The following is a 24,368-nucleotide window of genomic DNA, read 5'->3' on the forward strand; positions in this document are numbered from 1 at the left end:
AGATTGCCAGCTTCTTACCTTCTCTCAGACTGTTGCTGCTTACTATTGCTGTTTTTGTAAAGATGGAAATAAAGAATCTGTCTTGATTGTCACCAGCTTTACTGAAGAGCCAGATACTTGAGTTACAGCAAAACTAAATGGCAGATGAAAATTTTAAATTATTATCTTGTTGTCTTTTTCATTAATGGACAAACCATATTGTGTATTTTCCTAACGTGAGAGAGGTACAGATAGTTTTGAGTAGGGTGTTTTGCCCTGATAAAGGCCTCTGAAGTAGTGAACCTGTCACGGGTGGCATGAGTTTGTCGTGAGGGGTTCAGTTGTCTGCCGCGGTTCACAAGGCGGGTGCAACACTGCAGCATTGCAGTCACTGATCCCTGGGGTAGCTCACCAAAGCCCTGAGCTGCACCTGCAGGCCAGCACGTGGGTGAAGTGGAGAGGGTGGCAGCATTTCCCAATGGGGTCAAAGAGCAGGACTGTCCTGGTGACTTTGCTGAATTGCCAGAGCATTGCTGTCTCAGTAGGAGTCGTATTTTTGGAAGCTCACATATGTCCCACTGTTGCTAGAGGAGAACGTTTCCTTCAATTCTCCCTTAGCTGACCAGATGCTGACACTCATTCTTAGGTAGTGACAGGAGCTGAACTCTACCTGAAACCAGGTGGTTGTAGAGGGACAATTGTGATTATTTCCTGCACAGCTGGAAATTAGACTTAACAGTTTGTGGAGACCTGTGTTGAATTAATAGGTCCATTGAGGAAAGTGGCATTTAAGTTAACATTGTAAGAGCACATATTCCAGGATGGAGTGTTTGCAGCTTTCAGGGAAAGCTGCCACACGTGGACTGAATCATTAAAATGCCATTGCCCTTTTGTAACTGTGAGTTGGCTTCTAATGCAGTGCTCAAACTACAGCCTTGGGACCGCTTTCTTAAAAAATGGGTGTTGTTGAATCATTGCAGATAGCTTTCTTTTTCCCAGTGGATTATTTTGATTCTATTTTTAATCAAGCAGCAAACCCAAGAACATAGAGTAAGAATAAATCTCTTCCCACATCAGGCAATTCTTAGAGGAGACCATGCCTTGTGTTTCATTAGACATGAACCTTAGCAGTAGAGCTGCATTTGCTTTGAACAGCTGCATTTGCAAAGCGCAGTTCTTGTACCACTGAGATCATAATGTAATCCCTTGTCTTCTGATTCTTCTTCAGATGCTGTCAAGATAGACTCCAGTGCACTCAATTAGGAAGAAAATTATGTCAGCTGAGATTCTTCTCTGCCTGGACACAGTTATTTTGAAGCTGCAAAAGAGGAGTGTTGCAGGGATCTTTGTTTGCAGGTGAAAGGCAATAATCATGGTGATGAGGTACAAGAAAAGGAAGGAAGGAAGAAGGAATAACAACAGGTGACTGAAATTGTAGTTGCAAGGATGGAAAGAAGGTGAGATGCTGAAGATGAAGGATCCAAGACATTTGAAACACCAGAGGTCTCGGGTACCTGGAGACAGAGATACACAGCTTTTAATGCAGCCCGCATTGGAAAACAAAGGAGTGACACCTGCCATGTGATGCCTCTTCCAGCACTGGTGTCCTCTGCTAGTGAATTTACACACTTTATTCTGAATAGTTTTTCTTGAACATCATTCCTTATGGCTTCATCCTGTGGGTGTAAGTTGTTCATGCAGTCAGAATTTCTCTGCACATGTATGATGCACTTGTTCCCTGGTCCATTGGTTTTGCAGTAGGAAGCTTGTCATCGTTACTGATGGATACCTTAAGCCATTTGATGATGGAGAAAAACAAAAGAATGTTCTGCTCCTTGCATACCTCAAGTTGTTTTGAATCAGTTGAGCAATTGACCAGGGGTACTGCTGGAATTTGTTGTGGTCAGAATGATTGGACTGGTGTGGCTTGGCAGCTGAAGGGATTTGCTTCCTCAGTTAAGGAAACTGTTCCTGACAGCATGCTTCCAGGGACTCCATGTGTCATCTGGACCTCTCGTGGAGCAAAAGACATGGGAAAAGCTGCTTCAGTCACTACAGAGTTCTCAGGAAGCTGCTGTTAACAAAGATATTTCTACCTGATTTTTAATTACCTGGCTCTTGAAATTAGTGACAAACCAGTTGCCACATGCTACTCAGAATGGCAGTCCTTACTCTTAGCATTGCTTCACACAAGATGTTGAACTTTCTTAATTTCTGGTCACTTTGTGTCGTCTGTTCTTCTGATGGCTGTGGAGGATGAAACTAAGAACCTCCTACAGCTGAAGTCTTCACTGCATGACTTTTTTCACCTGCTCGGTGGAGCAGTGTAATACTGCTGCCCATTTGAGACATCAGCAGAAACGTTAGCAACAATCCAAGTCCTGCATCCTTGGTGAATTGCTGCTGAAGAGTGCACCCTAGACATTTCTATTTGACTTAATTTCCTGTATTTTTAATTGATCAAGGTAACAAAACATGGTCAGGGTTACCAAATATCAGCAGAGATGTACAAGAATAGAAGAAAAAGCTTTTTAAGGAGTGCTGACTGTATAAGAACACTCATCCATGCAAGATGTACATAAAGTACTTTGTCCTGGAGTGTTTAGTGGTAAGCTTGTTAGTGGTTTTTTAGTCATTGAGGGAAAATAAAGCATGTGTTGAGTAAAAATGAGAGTTACAGCATTAGTGAAGACTTTCAAAGGTGCTGAATTGAAGAAAATTCTTGCCAGAATGATCTCCTCTGTTGCCAAGTTTGTTTCTGTGATGGATTATTTCTACTAATAATCCATATCCAAAGGTTTAGAAAAATTCCAGTTTAGAACTACTTGCAGTCATTAAAGTGTTACTTCTCTGATAATGCTTTGGAGGGTGGCTTGGTATGTTATCTCATTATAGAACTCCTTCCATGATTAGTATGATGTGGTAAATACAATGCTTTTTTCCCTTTAGACCCTTTTTTACAAGCCCTTCAGCTGTCACCAGGGCAGACTGACAGCACAGCCCATGCTCAGCAGTGAAATACAGTTGTTCTTCACAGGAGTTGGTTTTTGGTTCATGATATGATTTCTTGCAGTACAGGGATAGTCTTGCCCAGTTATGAAATGATTACCTGCAGTTGATGCTTCATTTTTATTTCAGTTTGTTACATAGCTTTAGAATTATTTCTTTTAGAATTCCTTTAGAAGTGTTTTCTTTTGTTATGCCATTTTCTGAAGCTGCTGGAGCTTCTGCTGCTCCTGATGGACTCAGGTCCGGTATTGTTCTCTGAAGCTGCAGGATTTGCCTGGTGTGTTCTGTACTTAACAGAACACCTGTGAGCCTGATTGTGGTGATTGTTAATGATGATTTCGGAGCATAAAGCTGGTGTTCATGTAAGCTATGTGAAGTTGCTTTAAGAAGTCTTTTGGAGACAGGTTTTTCATCTTGAATTGAAAATTTTCAGCTTACAAGCAACCTGTTGGGCTTTTTCTCATGGTCACTGAGGAAGAGGTAACTGAAAACTGTTGCTGAGGATGTATCACTCCGATTGTTAAATTCACTGTGTCTTCATTCCCTTTCTATTATCAAACACCTCTTTCTAGTGCAGAACAAACTGTTGAATGTCACTCTAGACTGGGGTTTGGGTCATCTTGTGATCAAGCTTGGAGTTGTTGTGTTGGACCTGTTGGGGGACCAAGCCTCTTGTCTAACCCGAAGCAGTTAGATCTGGAGTACTTTAAATGAAACATTTCTCAGGGTTTGGTTTAAAGTTCCTACTGCTCCCCATGAGGCTTGTGGGAATGTTTATATTCTAAGTTATTATGGAGAGTTTGTAAAAAAATGGTTTGAGAAGATTTTATGTAAAATAAGCTGCTATAGGTTATTAAGTAAAGATCAGCTATATTTGTATTATACATTAATCACTTCCTTCTTTATTGTTGATTTCATTGACTATTTCTGCTAGTTTAGATTTATGGCTGCCTAATTTTTAAGCTCTTGCTGTTCCTGATAGAAGTTCCTTGCTTTTGTGGATTTTAAGGGAAGAGGACAAAAAAGATGGGGGAAAAGAAGCCAAGTGTTCATATTGTAGAATTTTCTTTTAATTAGTTTGTGGGGTTTTTCTGTGGTTTTTTGTTTTGTTTTGTTTTTGTTGTTTTGTTTTGTTTGTTTTTTTTTTTTTTTTTAAGCAGGCACTGTTTGTCTCTGCTGATCTTAAGCAGATCCTGAAAAGCTGTTCAAGAAATGCTGGCTCTGCTTATATTTAAATAAAGAAAACTCTGGCTATTTCTCTTCTAAGAATTAGGAAAGATTAAGAAGATTGGCTATTCAAAAAAGTGAATACACGAGTTGGGTGAAGACAGCCATGGTGGCAGGGATTAGTAGCTGATGTAGGTTATATTTGCCCTTTGGAATTTATGGGGTATTTTGAAGATTTGAAGCTTCTTTGAAAAGTTTCTAAACTGCTTTTTTAGTAATTTCCTTTATCATAAGATAGACATTTTATTGTGTGTGTAGGAGGGAAGGGAATGGTTCTGTCATTATTTAAGGGAGAGGTTAAGTGTTTAGATAAGAATCTGATCTAAACATCACACTTCAGAAGTTGTTAGTCTGTTTTTATCATGTGTTTTCCTAAGTGGGATTGAAGGATTTGGTGGGATTCAAGCCATACTCCTTTTCAAGGGTGATAAGGCGGGGTGGCCCAGGCTTTTTAATTTAAAATCTGAGATGACTTTATGAGAAAGATGGAAAGCCCCTGGTAGTTCGATCTTCTCTTTTCTTTATACTAATCATGTGATGGTTTATGCTAACAGATGTTCCCATTTCTTGTCTTCTACTAAATCTTTCATCTTACCCAGTCTTGCATCATGTCTTAGAAAATGGACTTGGGATTTGCACCAAGTACACTCAAATAACACTGTCATTCTCAGTCTGAGCCTTTGGGTACTGTGGTAGTGCAGATACTGAAATTACACATTTCTGTGATAACTTGCGCACCAAACCATGCTGTACTTTTCCTTGTTAGTCTGGTTGTTTTCTTTTGTTTGCTTGTATGACTTTGAACCCTAACTGATACTAAGTGTCACGTAGCAATGAAGGTTATTTACCTTCTACTTAATATAGATAAGCAGTGCTGGCAAGCCAGTGGCAACTCATGATGTTTTCTTCTGCCAAGGTGGATGTTCTGTTAAAGTGGAGCTGGGCAGTAGCGTTTGAGAAGGATGTTGTCATTGTCCCCAGACAGAAATGCTTAGGGAAAATGAAACTTTTATCTCCTGAACTCAGAGTAGGTTATCATTGTTGACTCTGTTTTGGCTGACTGTGGATAATGTTTCAGGTTATGGCCTGATGTGGTATTTTTGTTTGTTTGTTCTTATTCTTATAGGCTGTGTGTTACAGACCAAAGGAGTTGTAATGAGGTGATTAAAGCCTGGTCTGTTTTCTACGAAAAGGAGAAAATAGAGCTGCTCTTCATCACTCCAGTTCATCATGCTCTGTATTTTTGTTGAATTTGCTTGGTAATTTAACACTTATTGAAGTACAGAGTGCTGGAGTATAATACAGGGACACTGTAATACAAATCTGTTCAGTTCTGCTTTAAAAGAAGCGCACATTAAAGGCAGCATCTTCCAGACAGCTCAGATCAGCTCTGCTCTTTAAGAGATCACTTTGGCAAGTCTGTAATTTCTGGTGTTAAGATGTTCCAAGCTGGTACAGTATTTCAGATGTCAGTGTTTGATTTGTAAATAATGTTTGGGTCTGCCTGGTGTGCTGTTATTTGTGTAGGTCCACAAACACTCTAGCTGTGCATAACGAAGTTCTTAGGAAAAGTGAAACTGTTGGCATAATCAAAATAGTTGTGTTAGCTAGTCAAATGGAGAGAAGTTCTTCTGTTCTATTTTTCCCAGACTGCTTTTACGTTTAAAAAGCAGTGATTTCTGGAGGTGTTTTTTGAGACCTGCTGAATAAGGGTGTGCAGTCTGCAAGAAGCCAAATGCATGATCCAGTGTATTTGAATCTCAACAGCAGTTAAGTGAGCACCAGGACTATGCCCAGACATGAAGCTTCCAGGCTAATGAGTGCCTTTGCAGGCAGGTGGATTTCTGTTTGATGCTGTTGTGTGTTTGAACTTCATAACATTTAGTTCTTGCTATAACTGCAAGCAGGAATTAAGACTCAGGTGTGAAATTAAACAATTATGGCAGCATTATATGAATATAGACATGGGTTTAACATTTGGATGAGGCAGATTGTTGGGTTTTGCTTCAGAGTTGTTAGGCTCTCGTGTTAATGATTGAGAGAACTGAAGGCATTTTGGGTTTTGTGCAGGGGAACAGTAAAATGATGAAACTGGGGCTTGACAGATGCATTGCGAAAGTCAGCAGTGAGCTTGCTCTGGCACAGTATTTGACATCGGTGTAGAACTGAGATTAAACTGTTTGTTTATATTCTGAAGCACTGAGCTTTTTGTACCTGAAATTTAGGGTGGTTAAAACTGTGCTAATTTGTGAGCAACAGAAGTGCAAAGGAAAAGTATACTTCAGGTTTCAGAAGTTACATGACTGTCTGGAAAGAAAATTGAATGAGTAAGGGGGATTGTTCTTTGTTGAATTTGCTCCAGCAAGAAATTAGACACACTTATGACATACAGGTAAACATAATGGGACCAAATTTTCAAAATCTCTCAGCTGCCACTTAATGCCAGGACAACACTGTGGCCTTATTTGAAGTGTTTTTTTTTTTTTCCTGCTGTAGAGGCTGACATATTTTTAAAAAAACACTACAGAAACAAACTTCTAAGCGAATCTTATGCGTACTAACTCAGCATGGATTCAATAATTTGAAATAATAAATGCTACTGAAATCATTGTTCCTGTAGTGTGCTCTGTGAAAAATATTCTGTATTTCATTGTTATGGATTGTGTCAAAGGGAGAAAACCCTCACTGCTGAAGCCTCTTGCAGAAACAGTGGTTAAAGAGTTAGTGGAGAGAGATAAGTATATGCAAGGGCTTTAAAAGTTTTCCCAATTGCACTGCTAAGCACAGTTATTAATTAAACATTTTCTTTACATTAAATATAATTTATAATGATTTGAGTACATAAAGCATTTGAGATTTATAGTTCTGTAAGGTGCGAGGCTTTCACTCATGTTTGCCTGATGGACCTTAACAGAGCTACATTATTATATTTTTCTAGGCTGTTTGGCTTGGGTTTTGTCATCTTTTTTTCTGCAAGTAAAGCATGTGGTTTGGGGAAGAATAAAAGTCAAATCTTGAATTCTTCTTTCTTTTAGGTTCAGGTGCAAGTCCATCCTAAGCTTTCCTCTACTGAAGATGCATTGCAGTATGTGGAGGAGTTAATTCTTCAGTTGTTAAATATGTTGTGTCAAGCTCAACCAAGAAGTTTTCTGGATGTAGAGGTATAGAGAACACTTACTACAAATGTTATTGCAAACAATTTGAACTATTACATGAAAGCTACTATATTAACCATTGCACAATGAGAAAAGGAAAGCAGTAATTATGTATCTTTATGTAGCACAGCCTTCTGCATAAAGCTTACTGAGTTCCCTAATAGCTCCTTTTCCTATTAATTGAATTTGTTGTTCCATGCACAGCAAAATTATCTGTGAACTGTAGTACTTTTCAATAGATGGTGAGTGTAAGTTTTGCATATTAAGCTTACTGGCTCCTTTCAAAAGACCTTTTTTTCCCACTGATATTGTATGCAAACTACAACTGCTTAGTCTGAGGCTCTGTGCTGCTTTATCAGCATGGTAATTTAGGCTGATATATCCCCTGCTGTCCCAGAAATTAAAACAAAAACAGTCAGTCACTTCTTTAGAAAGCGTTTAGGAGCACTTCTTTCCTCTGTAGAGAGACCTCATCTCTTACAGTTGCCCCTTCAAAGATCTACAACCTCTGCTGCTCAACAGAGCAGCTTAATGTTTAAGAAGAGACATTGAGCTGAAGAGTTTTTCCATCTGAGGAACAAGTTAGTGAAGCTGTATCACTTAGATATGTAGGGCCATGAATACCTTGGTAACACTTGGTGCTTATCATGATTTAAAGATTTTGGTGCCAGGCTACAGAGTCTGTGTGCCTGTTGGTTTCCAGTGCTTGATGCCAGGGCCTGTCCAAGTGACTTCCTCACGTTCTGGAGAAAGTGGACTACTGGCAAATAAAACCTTGCTGACAAAAAAACTTTAAAAAGGTGGCTGTCTTAGAGCTCAAGATTGATGAATTTCATCCTTCCTCTTCCCTTTTGAGCACCGACACCTCCAGTGGTGTTCCAGTGTCCACTTTAATGCTGACCTGTTTTGCAACATCATTCTGGTCTGGCAGCTCAAGAGACAAGAGCTTTGGGGAAAGTGGTTTAGTGCTGTTTTAAACACTGACAAAAACCTGGACACAAAGTGTTGTATTTTGAGTCTTATGGTTGTGAAGGCAGGAGAAATGCAAAAAGCAGAGATGATCAAGCAACCGCCATTTACCCCCTTGGTGTTCATGCACAATGATGCTGTTTTTAATTATATGGTTGAACACATTCCTTTTTCCTCTGGGACACCTTCATTGTTCAGTCAGCAGACTAGAAGTGTGAATTGGTATTAGACCAGAATCAGACTTTTTTTGGTAGGACCTCTGCTTTCCTTTTGCAAAAGTGTTATGAGGGGAAAAAAAAGCCTACACTTCAAAAAATTGTGTATTACCTCTATAGAATAGTATTCTGTCACTATTTTTTTGTTAGAAAGTTTGTGTACTTTTTCTGGTGCCAGCCCTCTGTAAGTGGTCATTAACTTTGTCTTCCTCATTTCATGGTTACTCAAACAGGAACCATGTTTACATATGTGAGCACTCTCAACTGAAACAGTCAGTGGGAACTGTGGTCTGAAAAAATAAAATGTGAAATTATGTAAGAAAATAAATTTCTGGCATCTGTGGATACTAGGGCTACAAAAATGAATGTCCAGAGACCTATTTGTGAGTTCTAGCTGGAGAGTTGTTTAATGCATGGGAGTGTGCAGATGTCCTCAGGCACTGCTGGAAGGAGTAAATAAACTGGGCCATATCTGGCCCACCTGTAGCCTGAAACTGGTTTAGAATATGTGGGTGCTGTTGGACATTTTCTTCTCCTGTTACGTTCATTGTCATCATCAGAGCAGTTTGCGTGTGTTCAGAGTGGACCATGTGCTGATCAGTAAAGGCAAAACAGAAAGCTTGTTATCATTTCATTCAGTGACCAACCATCCTGTGCAGGGAATAAAGTGTGGGGTATGTAGTCATGTTGTTACCAGGCATGGACACAAGGGGAGCAAACTTTGTCTTCAGTTGCAGCTTAATTCTTAAGTTTTGAGCAGTAGATAATTCTCTGATAACGATACCCTGAAACAGCCTTACGAATGTAGTGAGCAGCATGTACCAAGATGATAACATTTACACATCTTGTATAAGCCTTTATAGTTGAAATACAAATATTAGTAACCATTTCTTTGTTAAATAATAGAAAGCAGTTTGATAACACAGTTACATTGCTGAGATCATTCAGATGGTGCGTTTACTCCTTGGTCATGTTTTCTTGTCTTAAGGATCGTGTTCAAAAAAGTTTCCCCCATCCTATTGATAAGTGGGCAATAGCTGATGCCCAGTCTGCTATTGAGAAGAGGAAACGAAGGAATCCATTATCTCTTCCAGTAGAAAAAATCCATCCCTTGTTAAAGGTAAGCAGTGATGGAATCTTGCTTTCAGAATGCAGTTAGAGGTCAACCCCTTTGTTTCATGTAATGTCTGTGTGTGCTGCCTGAACTGTGAACTAAGAGTTAAGAAAATGTGTGTTTGTTGCATAGTTCTAAGTGTTCCAGTTAATGGAATATACTTATTTCCGAGTTAAAAATCACTTAATTCTCTCCTTGATGAACAAGGCCAAGAACCCATTGTATAAGTTTGATTGTGTTTCGTTTTCCGTGACTAACAAAACACTCAAGAATCTTGTGCAAATAGCCCTAAATGATTAGGTGAGGTTTTTGGGACAGTTAGTTGGGTCTTGGCACTTCCACATTTAATAGAGCACCATCTGCAATGTCACAGTTTTTTCTCTAGGCCTACACATTCCTTTGTTTCAATTCCTAAAATAGGCTGTGAATATGTGGTGAATCTTTATTGAGCAGGGTCTTAAGCTTATTAACTGGTTTGAGTTGTCATCTACAGTGTCTGTTTCATCAATTGAATAACAGTGGGATGCTTTTTTGTTTTCTTTTTTTTTTTCCCTTTTTAGGAAGTTCTAGGCTACAAAATTGACCACCAAGTGTCTGTTTACATAGTAGCAGTATTAGAATATATTTCTGCAGACATCTTAAAACTGGTTGGGAATTATGTGCGAAATATAAGACATTATGAGATTACAAAACAAGATATTAAAGTAGCAATGTGTGCTGATAAGGTAAGCCTAACTCTGGTCTGTCAAGTTAATAAACAACTAAATCTGTAGGTAACTTTGAGAGGACGATGTCTTTTTCTTAGTGAGTACATGGAATATTTTATCTTCCAAGAAGAAATTAGTGTCATAAAATATAGTTCCAGTAATGGAACAAAACTACCAGGAAGCTAATTGAGCTTATAAAGCTCTTGATTGTGCTTATTAAATCTCTCTCTTGATTATGCCTGCCTAATGTCAGCAACATGTGAATACTTTAAAAATTACTATGAAGCAGCACTAACTTAAGACTGTATTGCATGTAAAAAGTAGTGTTTCAATGGGTCAAACAAACCCCTATCTCCTTAGCATCTCAGCCCAATTTTCCTTGGTAGTGAGACATGGGCCTGGTGAATACAGCCTGGAATCCCCTAGCAGTGTGCTAGAACTATATCGGTGAAGGAAAGTTAGAAATTGTGGGGTCTCCTTGACTACTTGGATTATTACATGTGATTTCCTACAGTAGTGGTGCTGTAATGTCCCATGCCCCAGAATTAGTTAGGATTCTCATTTTAACCCAAGTTCTTTGTACAGTCACTGACTCTGGAGCCTGAATCACCTTCTGTTCTTAGACCTTCAGAAGTCAGGCTTCATGCAAACTGTCCTGTGTTTTTCTGCTTTTAGAGAGTCATTGTAATGACTCCTGGCTCACACACCACATTTGGAGGAAGTGTTCAGTGATCCACTTTTGTTGAGAACTTCAAATTACTGATTGCTTGTATGTGGTAAACCTTGCTTGGTATGACTTGGGATCTCTGGTAGTCAGAATGTTTAGAGTTCCTGTTATGTGTGTAGTTCTTCAACAGGACTGGTTTATGAAACTGCTGCCCTTTCTCAACGGCTCATTTTAACAAGAGAGTTCAGCAGTTAAGGACAGAAACTGGGCCATGTGCACTCTGTGGACAGGCCAGTGTTCATTTTAGGTAGATCACAGGGTTCTGAGCATGATCACGTGTGAGTTCCTGGTAAACCTAAAGCTGAAAAGCCAAAATGCACACACACTGCTGATTCAGAGCAATAGAATACAGCTAAATGCTAATTTTTTTTGTGTACTTCACCTTTTAAAATTGTAATTGATTTTAGGACCACGTTCTTGGAGAGATGCCTGGATTGGTCTAAGTGACTGGGAGTCTTCAGAAATTGTCATGCAAATAATGACTTGCAAATTCATAGCAATGGATGTTGGTTTTGTAATACCCACCTGATTTCAGAATGATAATACATAAATCTTGCTGATCATCAGTCTGATTTCATGGGAATAATAGGTTTTTTTTATTGGTAACTTACTAGTCAATCTCAAAAAGAGGTTCTCATTTCCCTCTCTTTGCTGCCTAGGTATTGATGGATATGTTCCATCAAGATGTAGAAGATTTAAGTGCACTAACTTTATCTGATGAAGAACCCTCCACCTCAGGGGAGCAAACCTATTATGACCTAGTGAAGTCATTTATGGCAGAAGTACGGCAATATATAAGGGAACTGAATCTCATTATCAGAGTTTTTAGAGAGCCATATGCCTCCAACTCCAAACTGTTTTCATCTCATGTAAGTATTGTACAAACCACAAACACAAAAGGCACCTACTATAATATCTGTAAATATAGATGGATACTTCCCAAACTTAACTGTTGTTGAGTTTAATGTATCAGCAGTAGAAAAACCACTTTTCTTGAGTTCTGATATGGAAATAGTAAAAGAGCACTTGCAGGTTCTACTTGTAGGACTGTGGAAGAAACCTTCTCATTTACTTATGTTCACTTACAGGCCTGCAATTTTAATATCTCTCACTGTTCTTTGCCATGTTTCAATAATGTACATTTTATATGTTTTTATATATTAATTATTTTTAAAATACATTTTATGATCTGACATAAATCACAGAAAAAGTATGTTATAAAATGATTGTAAAATCTTGTTCTTTCTAAGGAAGTTCTCGACTTTCACATCAGAACAGAGTAGCTTTACACATTTGACTTCTGTTTTGTCTTGTTGCAGGATGTAGAAAATATATTTAGTCGTATATCAGACATCCATGAACTTAGTGTGAAGTTACTGGGTCATATAGAGGACACTGTTGAAATGACAGATGAAGGTAGTCCTCACCCACTAGTAGGCAGCTGTTTTGAAGATATGGCAGAGGTAAGAGAATGGTGTTGTGGGTTTTGGTGGGTTTTTTGCTATTCATATTTTAATACTTGCAGCTAGATATCTGTTCCAGCTGGCTTTCTTCAGTTTCAGATCTCTTCTTCCAACTCCACTGTGATGAGTGGACTATCCATTTTTTAAAGTGTTATTTTCTTTTTAGTCTCTAAATCTCAGCTTTTGGAGTGGCTGTTTAAAGTTCAGAGAGTGGAGGTGAAAAAACTCAACAACACTAATGAGGAGGTTCCTGTAAAACTAGAAGGTGGTCAGCCTCTCCTTAGTCTCAGAGAAGATCAGCAAATCTTCCTGGACCTCACATCCAGCCATGTGAAGGACTAGAAGGTGGCTGGCAAAAGCCAGCACAGATTTCCAAAGGACAAACTGTAGCTGTCCAGCTTGACTGCTTTCAGAGTGATGGCTGTGTCCATGGGCAAAGGGAAGAGCAGTTATTATCGCTTATCTGAACTAAGCAGGGTCTTCAGCACAGTCTGTCAGAGCATGGATGAGGTGCAGCCTAGCTGGTTAAATTGTAGAACTTGGGCAGTTGGCTGAGCTGTCAGGCTTTTGAAGGATTGTTATCAGCAGCACAAAGGTCACCTGGAGGCCAATGGTTGCCAGCATTCCTCAGGGTTTAATACTGTTTAATGTCTGTCTTGGTGTTGTGGAAGGAGGTCTGCTTCATCTGATTGGTGGGTGCTGCCAAATTGTGGGGGAACACACAGCAGGACAGAGCTGCTGTTTGTGGGACTTGACAGGCTGGAGAAGCGGACCTATGGGAGCCTTCTAGAGTTGAGTAAAGGCAAACATGAAATTCTGCACCTGGGAGCAAACAGCCCCATGCAGTGTCTCAGCTGAGAAGCAGCACTGCTTGCCAGGGCTGGGAGATCCTTGGAGATCAGATGTGAAGGCTAACTAGTTCCTGGGTTGCATTAGGGGATGTGTAGCAGGCAGTTCTGTGTAAAACTTGAGACCAAATCTGGTGTATGGTTCTAGTTTTGGGCTTTCTGGTACAGGAAAAGCAAGATAGTGAAGGTTGCCATGATGATTAGAGAGTTGAGGCCCATGATACAGAAAAGAGGGTTGAGACTGCTGGTTTTGTTGATTCTTGATAAGGCTGAAGCAGGAGATCTTACTGCTGTGTTTAGTTACCTGAAGGGAAAGTGTGAAGATGCCCAGGTCAGATTCTCAGTTGAGAACTGTGAGATAAATAAGAGAGCATGAAAATGGCGAAAAGATGAATCCTGATTAGATACTGGGGGGAGAGGGGAATATTTGCAATGAGAAAAATTTAACATTGGGATAGGCTGCCCAGAGAGGCTTTGGTGTCTCTGTTCTTAGAATTAGAACTCAACAGGATGAGAAACCCTGAGCATTCTCAGCCAGCTTGAATGATGCATCTGTCTTTAGCCCCAAGGTGGACACTGCTTTGAACAAAGAATTGGACCAGTTGATTTCCAGATAACTCTTTTAGATTTATTTAATCCATGAGTCTGTGCATATAAAAGTATGGATTCTTTTCTGTAAGTGTTTCGGGAAAAGTATGCAGAAAAGTCTCTCCTATGCAGGATAAGTATTTTCTATAAGAAATGTGGAAGTTTAGCTGTTAAATCAATTTTGTAAACTGATGGCTTGCCTGCCCATGGCAGGGGGGGTTGGAACTAGAAGATCTTTAAGGTCCCTTCCAACCCAAGCCATTCTGGGATTTTATGATTGTAAAATTATTCTGTATCTCTTTTTAGGAACTAGCATTTGATCCGTATGAATCATATGCACAAGATATTTTACGACCCGGGTTTCATGATCATTTTCTAAGTCAATTATCAAAGCCAGGAGCAGCATTTTATTTACAGGTAACTTGCCTTTAAATAAGATATGCTGTTGCTATTACTATGTTAATTACATTGTCTTATTGCTTCAGTACATGTATTGTTTTAAGACTGAAACTTATTTTGTTTCTAGTCAATAGGTGAAGGCTTTAAAGAAGCTGTTCAGTATGTTCTACCCCGGCTCCTCCTCGCCCCTGTTTACCACTGTCTTCATTATTTTGAACTGCTAAAAGTAAGAATGTTGTGTAAATCTGATGTGTTTGGTTTGTTTTTTTTTCGTGGTTCTCAGTGTTAGGTGAGAGCTTTGTATGCTCAATTAGGTGTAAAATATTTTACTAGAATATGAATAATAAAACTGCTGTGTTGAGAGAAAAACAGGCTGTGTGCTCTGCAGGTGGATGCTATAATTAATTGCATATCAGCTGATAATTATTTCTGCTGAGTAGTCTATCAATCTAGAAAGCAGTAGAGATCTACACACTCATATTCTTGGAATGATTGTTTCAACAGTGCTGGGAGATGATGGTATATGGCTGTGTTACAAGAAATGTCCAAGCTTTCTCAAGCTGTTACTTTGTAAATTTGAAATAACAACAAGATTCCCCTTCAGACTTGATTTTATTTTAATAAAAGCTTCAGTTCTTGCCATGCACTTCCCATGGGATTGTAAAATGGTATCTTTCCTTCAAAGGGAAGGCTTGGGTAATGTTTATACTTGGGCTATTTGTAATTAGACCTTGCATTGATAGGGTAACAGTAGCATATAATAGCTGCCGAATGTTTCTCTGAGTTACTTATCAGTATTGCATAATGATCTTTAGGGAGTATAAAGCATTCTGAGGAAAATGTTCCAGTAGGATCATCTTTTGAGCTTAATGGAAATTCATAAGGTATTCACTGTTCCAAACAACCATTTATGAAAATTTGGACCAGAAGTAAAACAAAACAAAAAAAATCAAACAAATGAAAAACCAAAACAATTTTAAAAAATCTATTGTTGTTTCCTTAAATGTTTGGTTGGTTGTCTTTGGATAAGTAGTTTATCTTTGAACATAAGTGTCTACAGTTGTTAACTCCGTGATTTAGCTACATGTGCGCCTTTACCTGTACATGTACACGTGGCACGTAGGACATCTTTTTGAAAAATTTTGGGATGTGTGCCTGACCTGTTTGTCTCATTCATGGGTTTGGTCTCACTTCAGACAGCTTTAAAATATGAAGCATTTCCTTTCATGGCACTCCATTGGAAGGGAGGTTTGACACAGCTTGTTTGCATTTTGTACAATAAAGACCTGCACAGACATAAGGTTTCTCTGCTCATGCTGTTATCACACAGTCTCAAAATGCAGTACTGAAGGTTTTGCATATTTACATGTGAACATGACACTGTATTACCTAATGGACAAAGCATGAGGGATTACTGTTGTCTGACACCCAGCCGTCCTGCCTTGCTTCTTGCCCCTGGCAGATTTAGGGGGGAAAGGAGAGCATGTGTGCCTATGGAACAGGAAGCAGCCCGTGTTTGCCCTTTCTAGGGCAGGCTGGAGTCTAAGCTGACACCCCCCACCACCCCCTCCAAAGTTCATCAGTCTTTGTGCAACCCATGACCTCTGCTTTGTGAAAAATTCTTCTTTTCACATTCATTCTCTACACACACAAACACACATAACTCCTCTACCCTGTCAGTCTGGTATTGTTGTGCTGGATTTTATTCTGTATCTGATAATAACCTCCCAGGTTTCTTCCCACCATGTTGCTCACGTCACATTTTAGTTGGACACCTGTCACTGTGGTCTGTCAGCACACACATATCATGTACACAAAATAGGCAGTGATGGGTAATAGGTGCACATGAAGAGAGAGATATCATCTCTGGTGGCAGCATCTTCAGCTGTCAGTGAGTACATCAGTGTGCAATTCAATATGAATCCCTGCCTCAAATAGTCTTTGCTAGCAGTAACATTTTCTTCCTTATATCTGGAGTCTTTGAACAGATTCCAGCTTGATTTTTGTCTGCTATGGAAGTATATTTGTGCAATTATATCATCCTGAGAGTTCTACTGATACAAGATACTGAATTCTCTTGTGTGGTAAGAGGTCTGAGTTAGTGATTGCAGGCATGTCTATGAATAATCAAGTTTAAAATGCTATGAAAATGGACCTCTGGTAATGAGGAGACAAAATGTTGGCAAAGTAGCATATGGAAAAAACATTTGATTTCTCTTGAATGTAGATACACTTAAGGATAGAGAGGTTAGCATTTATCTTTGAGCTGTGTAAATAAAGCTTTATTGTAAATATAAAGTAAATATAATTTTATTGTTGTATAATGTTGCCTATTTTAAAGGAATCTACTTAAAATGCATTTCAGTTACCTTCTAACTATCCAGACTACAAACAAAAGTAAATTTCTATTCACTAAAGGTTATCTTTAGTTGGACAGGGCACCAGGAATGCACAAATGCATATTCTAGTTTTTGGCTGAATCTTTTTGCTGTTACATTGTTGAGTAATTAGCATAAGACTAAGAGCTGTGTTTTCTTTCAACCAGCCTGAAATTCCTCAAACTTTTATATCAGAACTATATAAAACAGCGACTTTATGTGAAACTGCACTTTTCTGCAGATGTTCAGATAATAAATGAGCATTTCTAAATCACAGAATCATTATTAACAATTGAAGAAAGAGGTTTTCAAGACCTTTGAATTGAGCACTGTTCTAAATGCGGCACATTTGTATGCATGTATGATACTCTTTCATTGGGTGAATAGAGTACTTTAAAGTTCCTTTTTTTCCAGGTAGAAATGCTGCAAAGCATATATAGACTTTGCTTAGATAAAACAATATATTCTGAGCAACAGGAGAGTTCGGCAGGGATTTTGTGTGGTTGAGATTTTTTTTAAGCCAAGTGCAGACTGGAGTCCCATGATTTAGGAATGGTAACTATAATCTCTTTGCTAATATATTTTAATATTTTAAATTAATGCTAATATTTTTTAATATTTATATTTAATTGGAATTCTGTTTATAATATACTAAAAATCTTGGGATGCTTTCATTTCACAGCAACATCTATTACGTGCTATTTATTTTTTTTCAAACTTTGTTCTTAGATGATAAGCAACTTTTCAGGTTTTACTGACTGGCAATTCAGCTCAAGTAGAAATACTCCTCAGCTGAACTTTTTGTCTTCCTCTTTCACCATGCTAATAGTAAAAATAGTCATTCTGGCTTGGCAAGGTCTTTCAAGATTATAACCTCTCATTTTCCCAACCTGTTGATATTAAATTGGTTGCATGTTGCTGAAGAAGGCACGGGGTAGTACAGTGTTAGTTTAGGACTAGAGTATCTTGAGCTTGATCCTCTAAGTTTCTTGCTGTGTGTTTTATTGGGCAGAACATCCCAAAGTGTTTTGGGCTTTGACTTCACTTTGATTCTCAGCCTTGTTTCACCAAACAGTGTCATGTTCCAGAGTGTAACAAGTTGAGTGAATTCAGTGTGCAATCCCATATGTAAGTGGTGTAACCCAGCCCAGGGTGGAGAATTAAAGTCTTAATTAGTTGAACTTCGTCAGTCTGCAAAGATTTTACAATATCTGCAATTATAGATCATTGTCTCACATCACTGTCTGGACTGCTTGTCTTCAGTACGAGCCCTGTGATTAACAGGTTCTGCTGCTTTAGTCTATTTGCAAAGTATCTTTTAATTACTGTTAAAACCAGTAAATAATGGATTTGAACTGTGAATTATTTCAAGAAAGTATTCACTTAATATCAGCACAGGATTTTACTTTCTGAAATCACTTTTTCTTCAGTGCTTCTTTCCAAAGACAGTAACTTGTATGCACAATACCATTTGTAATACTTGGTCTCTTTGAGCTAGGTATTATAAGCTCTTGGAGACAAGTATTATACCCTTTATAGCTTAGCTGCCTCAAGTAGCATAAAAGTAGCAAGATGGCTCCTGTGACAGTGTTAGAAACAAAAAGTTTTAATAAAAGGCAAAATAACAAAGCTCTTTGCAAAGAAAAACTGAGCCAAGGAAAAAGTTCTTGCTCCTACTAAAACACTTCACAAAAGCTATTTACTTTTGTTCTCTTCTTTTTCTAGTGAATTACTTAAGTGAAACTTTTTGGCTTCTGTCCAGTTAGCTATCCTTAAGTTTGAGGTGAAATCTCCAAGTCCTATGAAGCGTCTTTTAACCAAATTGAAGAGAGAAACTTCTAAGCTTTTTTCCTTTTTAAGGAAGCAAAGGGTAATTTTTTTACTCCATCAACAAGAAGCACATTCCTACACATTTGAAATAAATAAAAAGCAGAAGTATTACTATTTTACACATCTTCGTGTATGCAGCTGCAGATGTGGATGACTTACTATATCCACTGGACATAATGTGCAGTTCTAGGTCTCTGTGACAGATGGAGGTCTGTGTGTTAAAGAAAGGATAGCTTGACCAAGCTGTTGCTAGTGTGTGATAAGGATTACACAGTGTATTTGGGTATTTCTTAGGAGAAAAAGCTGGTGTGATGTAAAATTTGGACTGAAGTCTAAGAAGAGGTTTCTTAGAATGTGACAGTAGGTTAGAAATGTAAGAATCTTCATATTGTTAAGCTAAGACTTCTATTACAGCTGGAATGCTGTAAAGGTACAGGAGTTGTGTCCTGTGGTAGAAGCCAGAGTTGATACAGCCAGGTAAAATGAGGAAATGATATTCTGTATTTATTTCATGCTTCTGGGGTTTCACTGACAATATTTGTATTTCTTTTCTCTTTTAAGTGCTAGTGGGTTTATGCCTTAAGTTTAGTTGTCTGTTCATTAGCCAAAAGGGAGAAGTTGATAGGGGAAAATAAAACTTTGTCACACATTTGTGGGTGTGTGTGCACTTTTCCCAGAAACTTGGTTATTGTTAATCAAACTAATTGGTCTTTAATTTTCTTTCTAGCTGTGGTACTCATTGATGTGTTTCCTGTGTTTGTATCAGGTGAATCTACGCACATGGCTGTCACTTCATTTGTCAGTGATTTACGTCATCTGTTATGGAGTTGTAATGGGGCTGCATGTTTTGCTTCATAGGGTTTTTTCCTTATATACAAGATGTATCTGGGATTTTGAGAAGCAGATGTCTCTTTCCAGGAAATGTTCTAATAATTTCTGATAATCTCCTTTCCTTTCTAAATAGGTACCTCTGAGTATATTTTTTCTATTATCCCTCTAAAGTTGCCTTTCTGCAAGAAAAAACTGGAAAAAATATAACAAAAGTGACCGTAAAATATTCCTTATGACCCTTTGACTTACAGTCCTCAGTGGCACTTGAGCTGTGTCATTCAATCCTGCAGGACCTGTAACAACAAATGCCGTGCTTTGATCCCTTGAGGCAGGAGTAGGATGTCGCAGGGCTCGGCTTCTATGGGAAGTCAAATGAAGTACGTCCTGAATTCCAGACTTAGGGCTTCGCTTATGTGTTTAACCGTAGGGTTTCAATTCCTGTTTTCCAATCAATTCTCCAGAACCACCTGCGTGACAGATGCTCTGTAGTCCTGTGGGAGGTAGAAGAGCTGTATTAAATGATTTGTTCCCACTTTTCAGTGGCTGCTGTTAGTGGTGGTAGAGAGCTTTTCAACTTCCATGGCAGCAGCTTGTGCTGAACACCCAAGGCCAAGCTCCCATGAAAATGGATGGGTGTTACAGGAACTTGCGAAATATTATCTATTTTTTTTCCTGGCTGAATAAAACTTTTGACAAAATCCATCGAGGACTGAATATGGAGAAACTTATATTAGCTGGGATTTTCAACTCCTAGTTTTTGTGACTGTGGCAGTCATGATACAGTCCCTGGTACACGTCTATTGTTGCATAATCTTTTAAAAACCATCGTGTATTTCCCTGTCCTCTTCTCCTGCCACCTCGTGTACAAAAGGCAGATCCTTGGAGAGAGGTAGTGCCATGGTTGAGACTTCCATATGTTTACATCTCTTCACTGGAAATACTTCTGGATGTGAAGCTGTGGATTTTTAAAAAAAGCTGTGCACTTTCTTTCTCTTTAACAGTGTAGGTTTACATTTTCTGTCAATACTTCAAGATATTCAATGGAAACTGATGGAAATATGAAGGAAATAACAAACACAAGCAGAACAACAAACTCCATTAGTGGTTTCTTCTTGTCACTTGCTGTTTCATTTCATTTCACCTGCTGTGTTTTTTTACTTAACCACCAGTGTTCCTCTTAAAATCAACAGGGTTCTACCCTTGCTTCCCAGAATGGTCTCTGAAATTGTTCATTTGCCTTGCATAGCGTTCAACCGTTCATACATTTCTGTTCAAAAAGTTGTACATTTCTGTCCAAACACAGAGGTGCCATCCAATTTTGCTTACAGCCTTGCAAAATTTTCTGGCAAAGATCAGACTTCAATTGTTTCAAAGCAGAAAAAAAAGTGGATTTGAATCCACTTTGGAATTACAGAAGAAAGGGAAGATGTTTTCAAATTGCATTGTCTTTACATTGATGGAAAATTTGGGGATAGAAAAGGGAAGACCTCAATTACAAGTGTGGAATGGCGTAGGTAAATATTCTGTGATATTTCAAATACTGATCTAACTAAACACTATGAACTAAATTATGAGTTTTAAATTTCTAATGTATTCTGCAGGTCTGCTAATAGTGATGAGACAAACCAAAGTTGACAGTAAGAGAGAAGAGAGTTTCAGAGCATGAAGGCTCTAGAAGGATCTGTGTGAACTTGTACATTTGTTGCAGAAAGGTAATGATGCTGCTGTGGAGGAGACATCAGCACATGCAAAAAAAAAAGCCAAACCCCATTATTTCTGAAAAATGCAGAGCAAACGGGTTTTCTGTACTTGGAGAAGTCAAGGCCTCTTATAGGCAAAGTAGCCATTCACAGTAATGGAACGTAAAATGAATAAATGGCTACTAGTAGCCTGCAAAATCTCTGAATGTTTAGCAAATAGTTTTGTGAGAACCTCAGAGAAGACATTTGGAAAAAAGGCTTTGCTTTTCTATCCCTTCCTTGGTGAAGGAGATGCTGAGTTTGTAACTTAACATCGATTGTTTACATGAATCCCTTCCCAGCTGCAGAAACTGAGAGCAAAATTGCAAAAACTGAGAGCAAAATTGCACCTCTTCCTGTTGAGCAGACACCAGGTGAAACACTTAGCAGGGTGACGTAGCTCTGGAGCAAATCTGGAATATGGTCTTTTGACAGGCTGTACCTCTTTATGGGAATGCTAATGGCAAATTGGCCACACAAGGAACCTGTGTGTAGAGAACTTTGAACTGTTGAATTGGTGGAACATCAGCTGACAGACTTATGTAGTATATAGTTCTCAACAAGTCTTCCTGGCTTTTCCTCAGTGTCCATCCTGATTTTCAAAATGGCACTTCAGAGTAATGTAATTGAATTCTGAAATGTAATTATTTTAATTTCACACATACACACATGCCCCCCTTCCCCTTATAAGAACATTCACATTGAGTAATCAAAGTAGCAATTCCTTAAATTCTCATGTTTCTTTAGCCCAAATGTTTTTACGTTTTTTGGGCTTGGATGACATTTGATGTACTTGCATTTTCAACATATATTTAGGATCTATTTTAAGTCTATTTAAGATCTATTTATGAGGTGAAGGAATAAGGAATCTTATACTAAAAGTTGAAATGCTTTTTGTTTTCCTCTGTTTTGATGGTTTACTTGTCCAGTATGCTTTCCCAAAGGGTTGATCATGTTTTATAATGTGCATTAAATGTAACATGAAATAAAAGATGAGGGCCTTTTAGCTTCTGTGTCTTTTAAAATGTAATTCCAAGAGAATGCTAAAGGCTTTATGTAACTAATTATCTGATATCTGGGGTTTGATATTTGATATGTCCTATTTTATGTAACTTTTTAAAATTAAACCGAGAAGAGATAATTAAACTTTGAGTGGAGAAAAGGTTTTTATCATTGCTTCAGTAAGATATTAAGTTCTATTTCACTGTCAGTGCAAGTAACACTCCTGCTGTAATGTAGATCTAAATAAACAGATAACTGTATGAGTATTTTTACTGCACTGTGCTCAAGATTATCTGAGTTTATATGAAAACAAAATGACTTTTCAAATTTCATTGCATTGAAGCTGTGTATATATGTTCAGGAATATGGCATGTGGAGTGTCCTTCAGGCTTCAAGTGTGAGATGCTTTTTAATCTTCTAGCATTTCCCAGAAGTGCATAGTGTTCCCTGAAGTTATCCCCATTTACTGTCCCAGATGATTTCCTGATGCTTGCTAAAAATTAAAAGTTTCTAGATATGAGAACACTTTACTTTGTCCCCAGAACACTGCTGCTTTGGGCTGAGTTTTTTTGGGATTTACAAAAAGTCAGAGGGTGCTCTCAGGTATCTCTATGCTGTTGAGCCTCCTTCCAGGATTGGTTTATGGCAAAGTGCCAGCAGACCTGCCTGCCTTGGTCAGAGAAGAAACCCTGTTGGTTTTTATTGTTGATTACAAAAGGGCTCTGTCTTCTGTGTATTGAAGCTGTGATCTTGATTCCCAGAGGAACTGGGGAACTTGCAGTTCACAGATTTCAGTGGTTAGACTTTTCTGGGAGGACAGAAGTCTAGGTTGTGATGCAAACAAGACTTCGTATCTATCATGACACCTGCTGCTGTGGTGGTATCTGCATATTCTCATACTGTATTTCCAGAGAGATGCTTTTCTGACAGTGTAAGATGTCAACTACCAGTCTAATTGTGCAGTGCATGAGAAGGATTTCTTTTCTGTGTCTTTGGAATTTATAAATATATAATCCTTGTGGTATGCAACAGGTAGAACAAAATACCTTGTCGTTCACTTCCTGATGTCTCTTCAGAAATTGTGGCCTAGAATGTAGAGTACTTTCTTTTTTTAGAGACTTCTATTTTCCAGGTTTGTTTTCCTTGAATGAACAGGGTCTTGTGCTTGTAGTGTTATGAATCATATGAATGATAAGCCAATATTTTCTCATAAGATTGTTAAAATCCACAATCTTTGTAATAGTACTGGTAATCAGAAGTCTGCACTTCCTTCACCTAATGTTATAATATTTTTGTAGTATATAGTGCACTTCCTGTATAAAACCAAACAAAAGCAAACAACCCCAAAACAAAACCCCCCTCACCACTTAGCATCTCCCTGGTTTCTTCATTAGGGGGCACTGCACAGCTATAGAAGGATGAATAGGATTTGCAGAGATACTTTCTGGTGCTTTCCAGTGATGCCATTTCACTTTCCACCTTTTCTAAACTATCCAGGGGCAGTGTAAGATAAAATCGTTGCTGTAATTTACACTGAATTCTGGTTAAATCTGGTTTTGGTAATTGTACAGTACCATGCTGGAATATAAACTTCCAAATTCCTATGTCCAGAGAAGTGTCTTCATAGTAGTTCAGAGTACTGCTTGATTTGCCATTTGTGTTGGTGTTACAACAGAAGACAACACACATTTCTGCACAGCACTTTTTAAATGTTAAACCTGGAGTATAATTACACTCCCTGGATTTTGATTTCGTTTCTGTTTACCATTGGAAATAGGATTACTCCAAATGGATCCTGTTGGGAAATTATTAACTGCTTTCTCCATATGTACGTATGTGTTTTGCTTTGTGACATGGATAAATACCTACATTTTTGCAGCTGGAGAGAGGTTGCTGTAAAAAGCAGCATAAGAGCAGAATGCTTTGCAGTAATGAATGTTAGTCTTTATTAGTTTTGTTTCTGAAGAGAATGTACAGAATATTTTAGGACCTAGTAAGGCTTATTTTCAAGGATACCAGTCTTAAACAATCTCTTCCACTGCTGAAGAGTAGCAACCCAGAAACTTTAGGAAATCCAGCCGGACTGTTTGGGTGGAGGTTTGTAAAAAGGCAGCACACAAGGCAGAGATTTTTCTCTGAATGCTTGTGCAGGAAAGATGCAAAATCTTAGAGGTAGTTACAGCTTTTT

The 24,368-nt window shown here is 38.4% G+C and overlaps 1 protein-coding gene across 3 annotated transcripts in view; it reads left to right on the forward strand.

The window, feature by feature from the left end:
* The window catches only part of SOS1 (SOS Ras/Rac guanine nucleotide exchange factor 1), a 43,840-nt gene that overhangs the window by 1,526 nt on the left and 17,946 nt on the right, over positions 1-24,368 (forward strand). For 2 of the 3 annotated variants that reach the window (XM_021538580.2, XM_021538582.2), the window contains exons 2-8: positions 7,251-7,376; positions 9,543-9,674; positions 10,229-10,393; positions 11,762-11,971; positions 12,422-12,565; positions 14,308-14,418; positions 14,528-14,626. In XM_021538580.2, the coding sequence (XP_021394255.1) occupies positions 7,251-7,376; positions 9,543-9,674; positions 10,229-10,393; positions 11,762-11,971; positions 12,422-12,565; positions 14,308-14,418; positions 14,528-14,626 (987 nt within the window). Of the gene's footprint in view, positions 1-1,207; positions 2,588-7,250; positions 7,377-9,542; positions 9,675-10,228; positions 10,394-11,761; positions 11,972-12,421; positions 12,566-14,307; positions 14,419-14,527; positions 14,627-24,368 lie in introns of all 3 variants that reach the window. The other variant, XM_021538581.3, reaches the window with a different exon arrangement.

Source organism: Lonchura striata, unplaced genomic scaffold (genome assembly GCF_046129695.1).
Source record: "Lonchura striata isolate bLonStr1 unplaced genomic scaffold, bLonStr1.mat Scaffold_149, whole genome shotgun sequence".
NCBI lineage: Eukaryota > Metazoa > Chordata > Aves > Passeriformes > Estrildidae > Lonchura > Lonchura striata.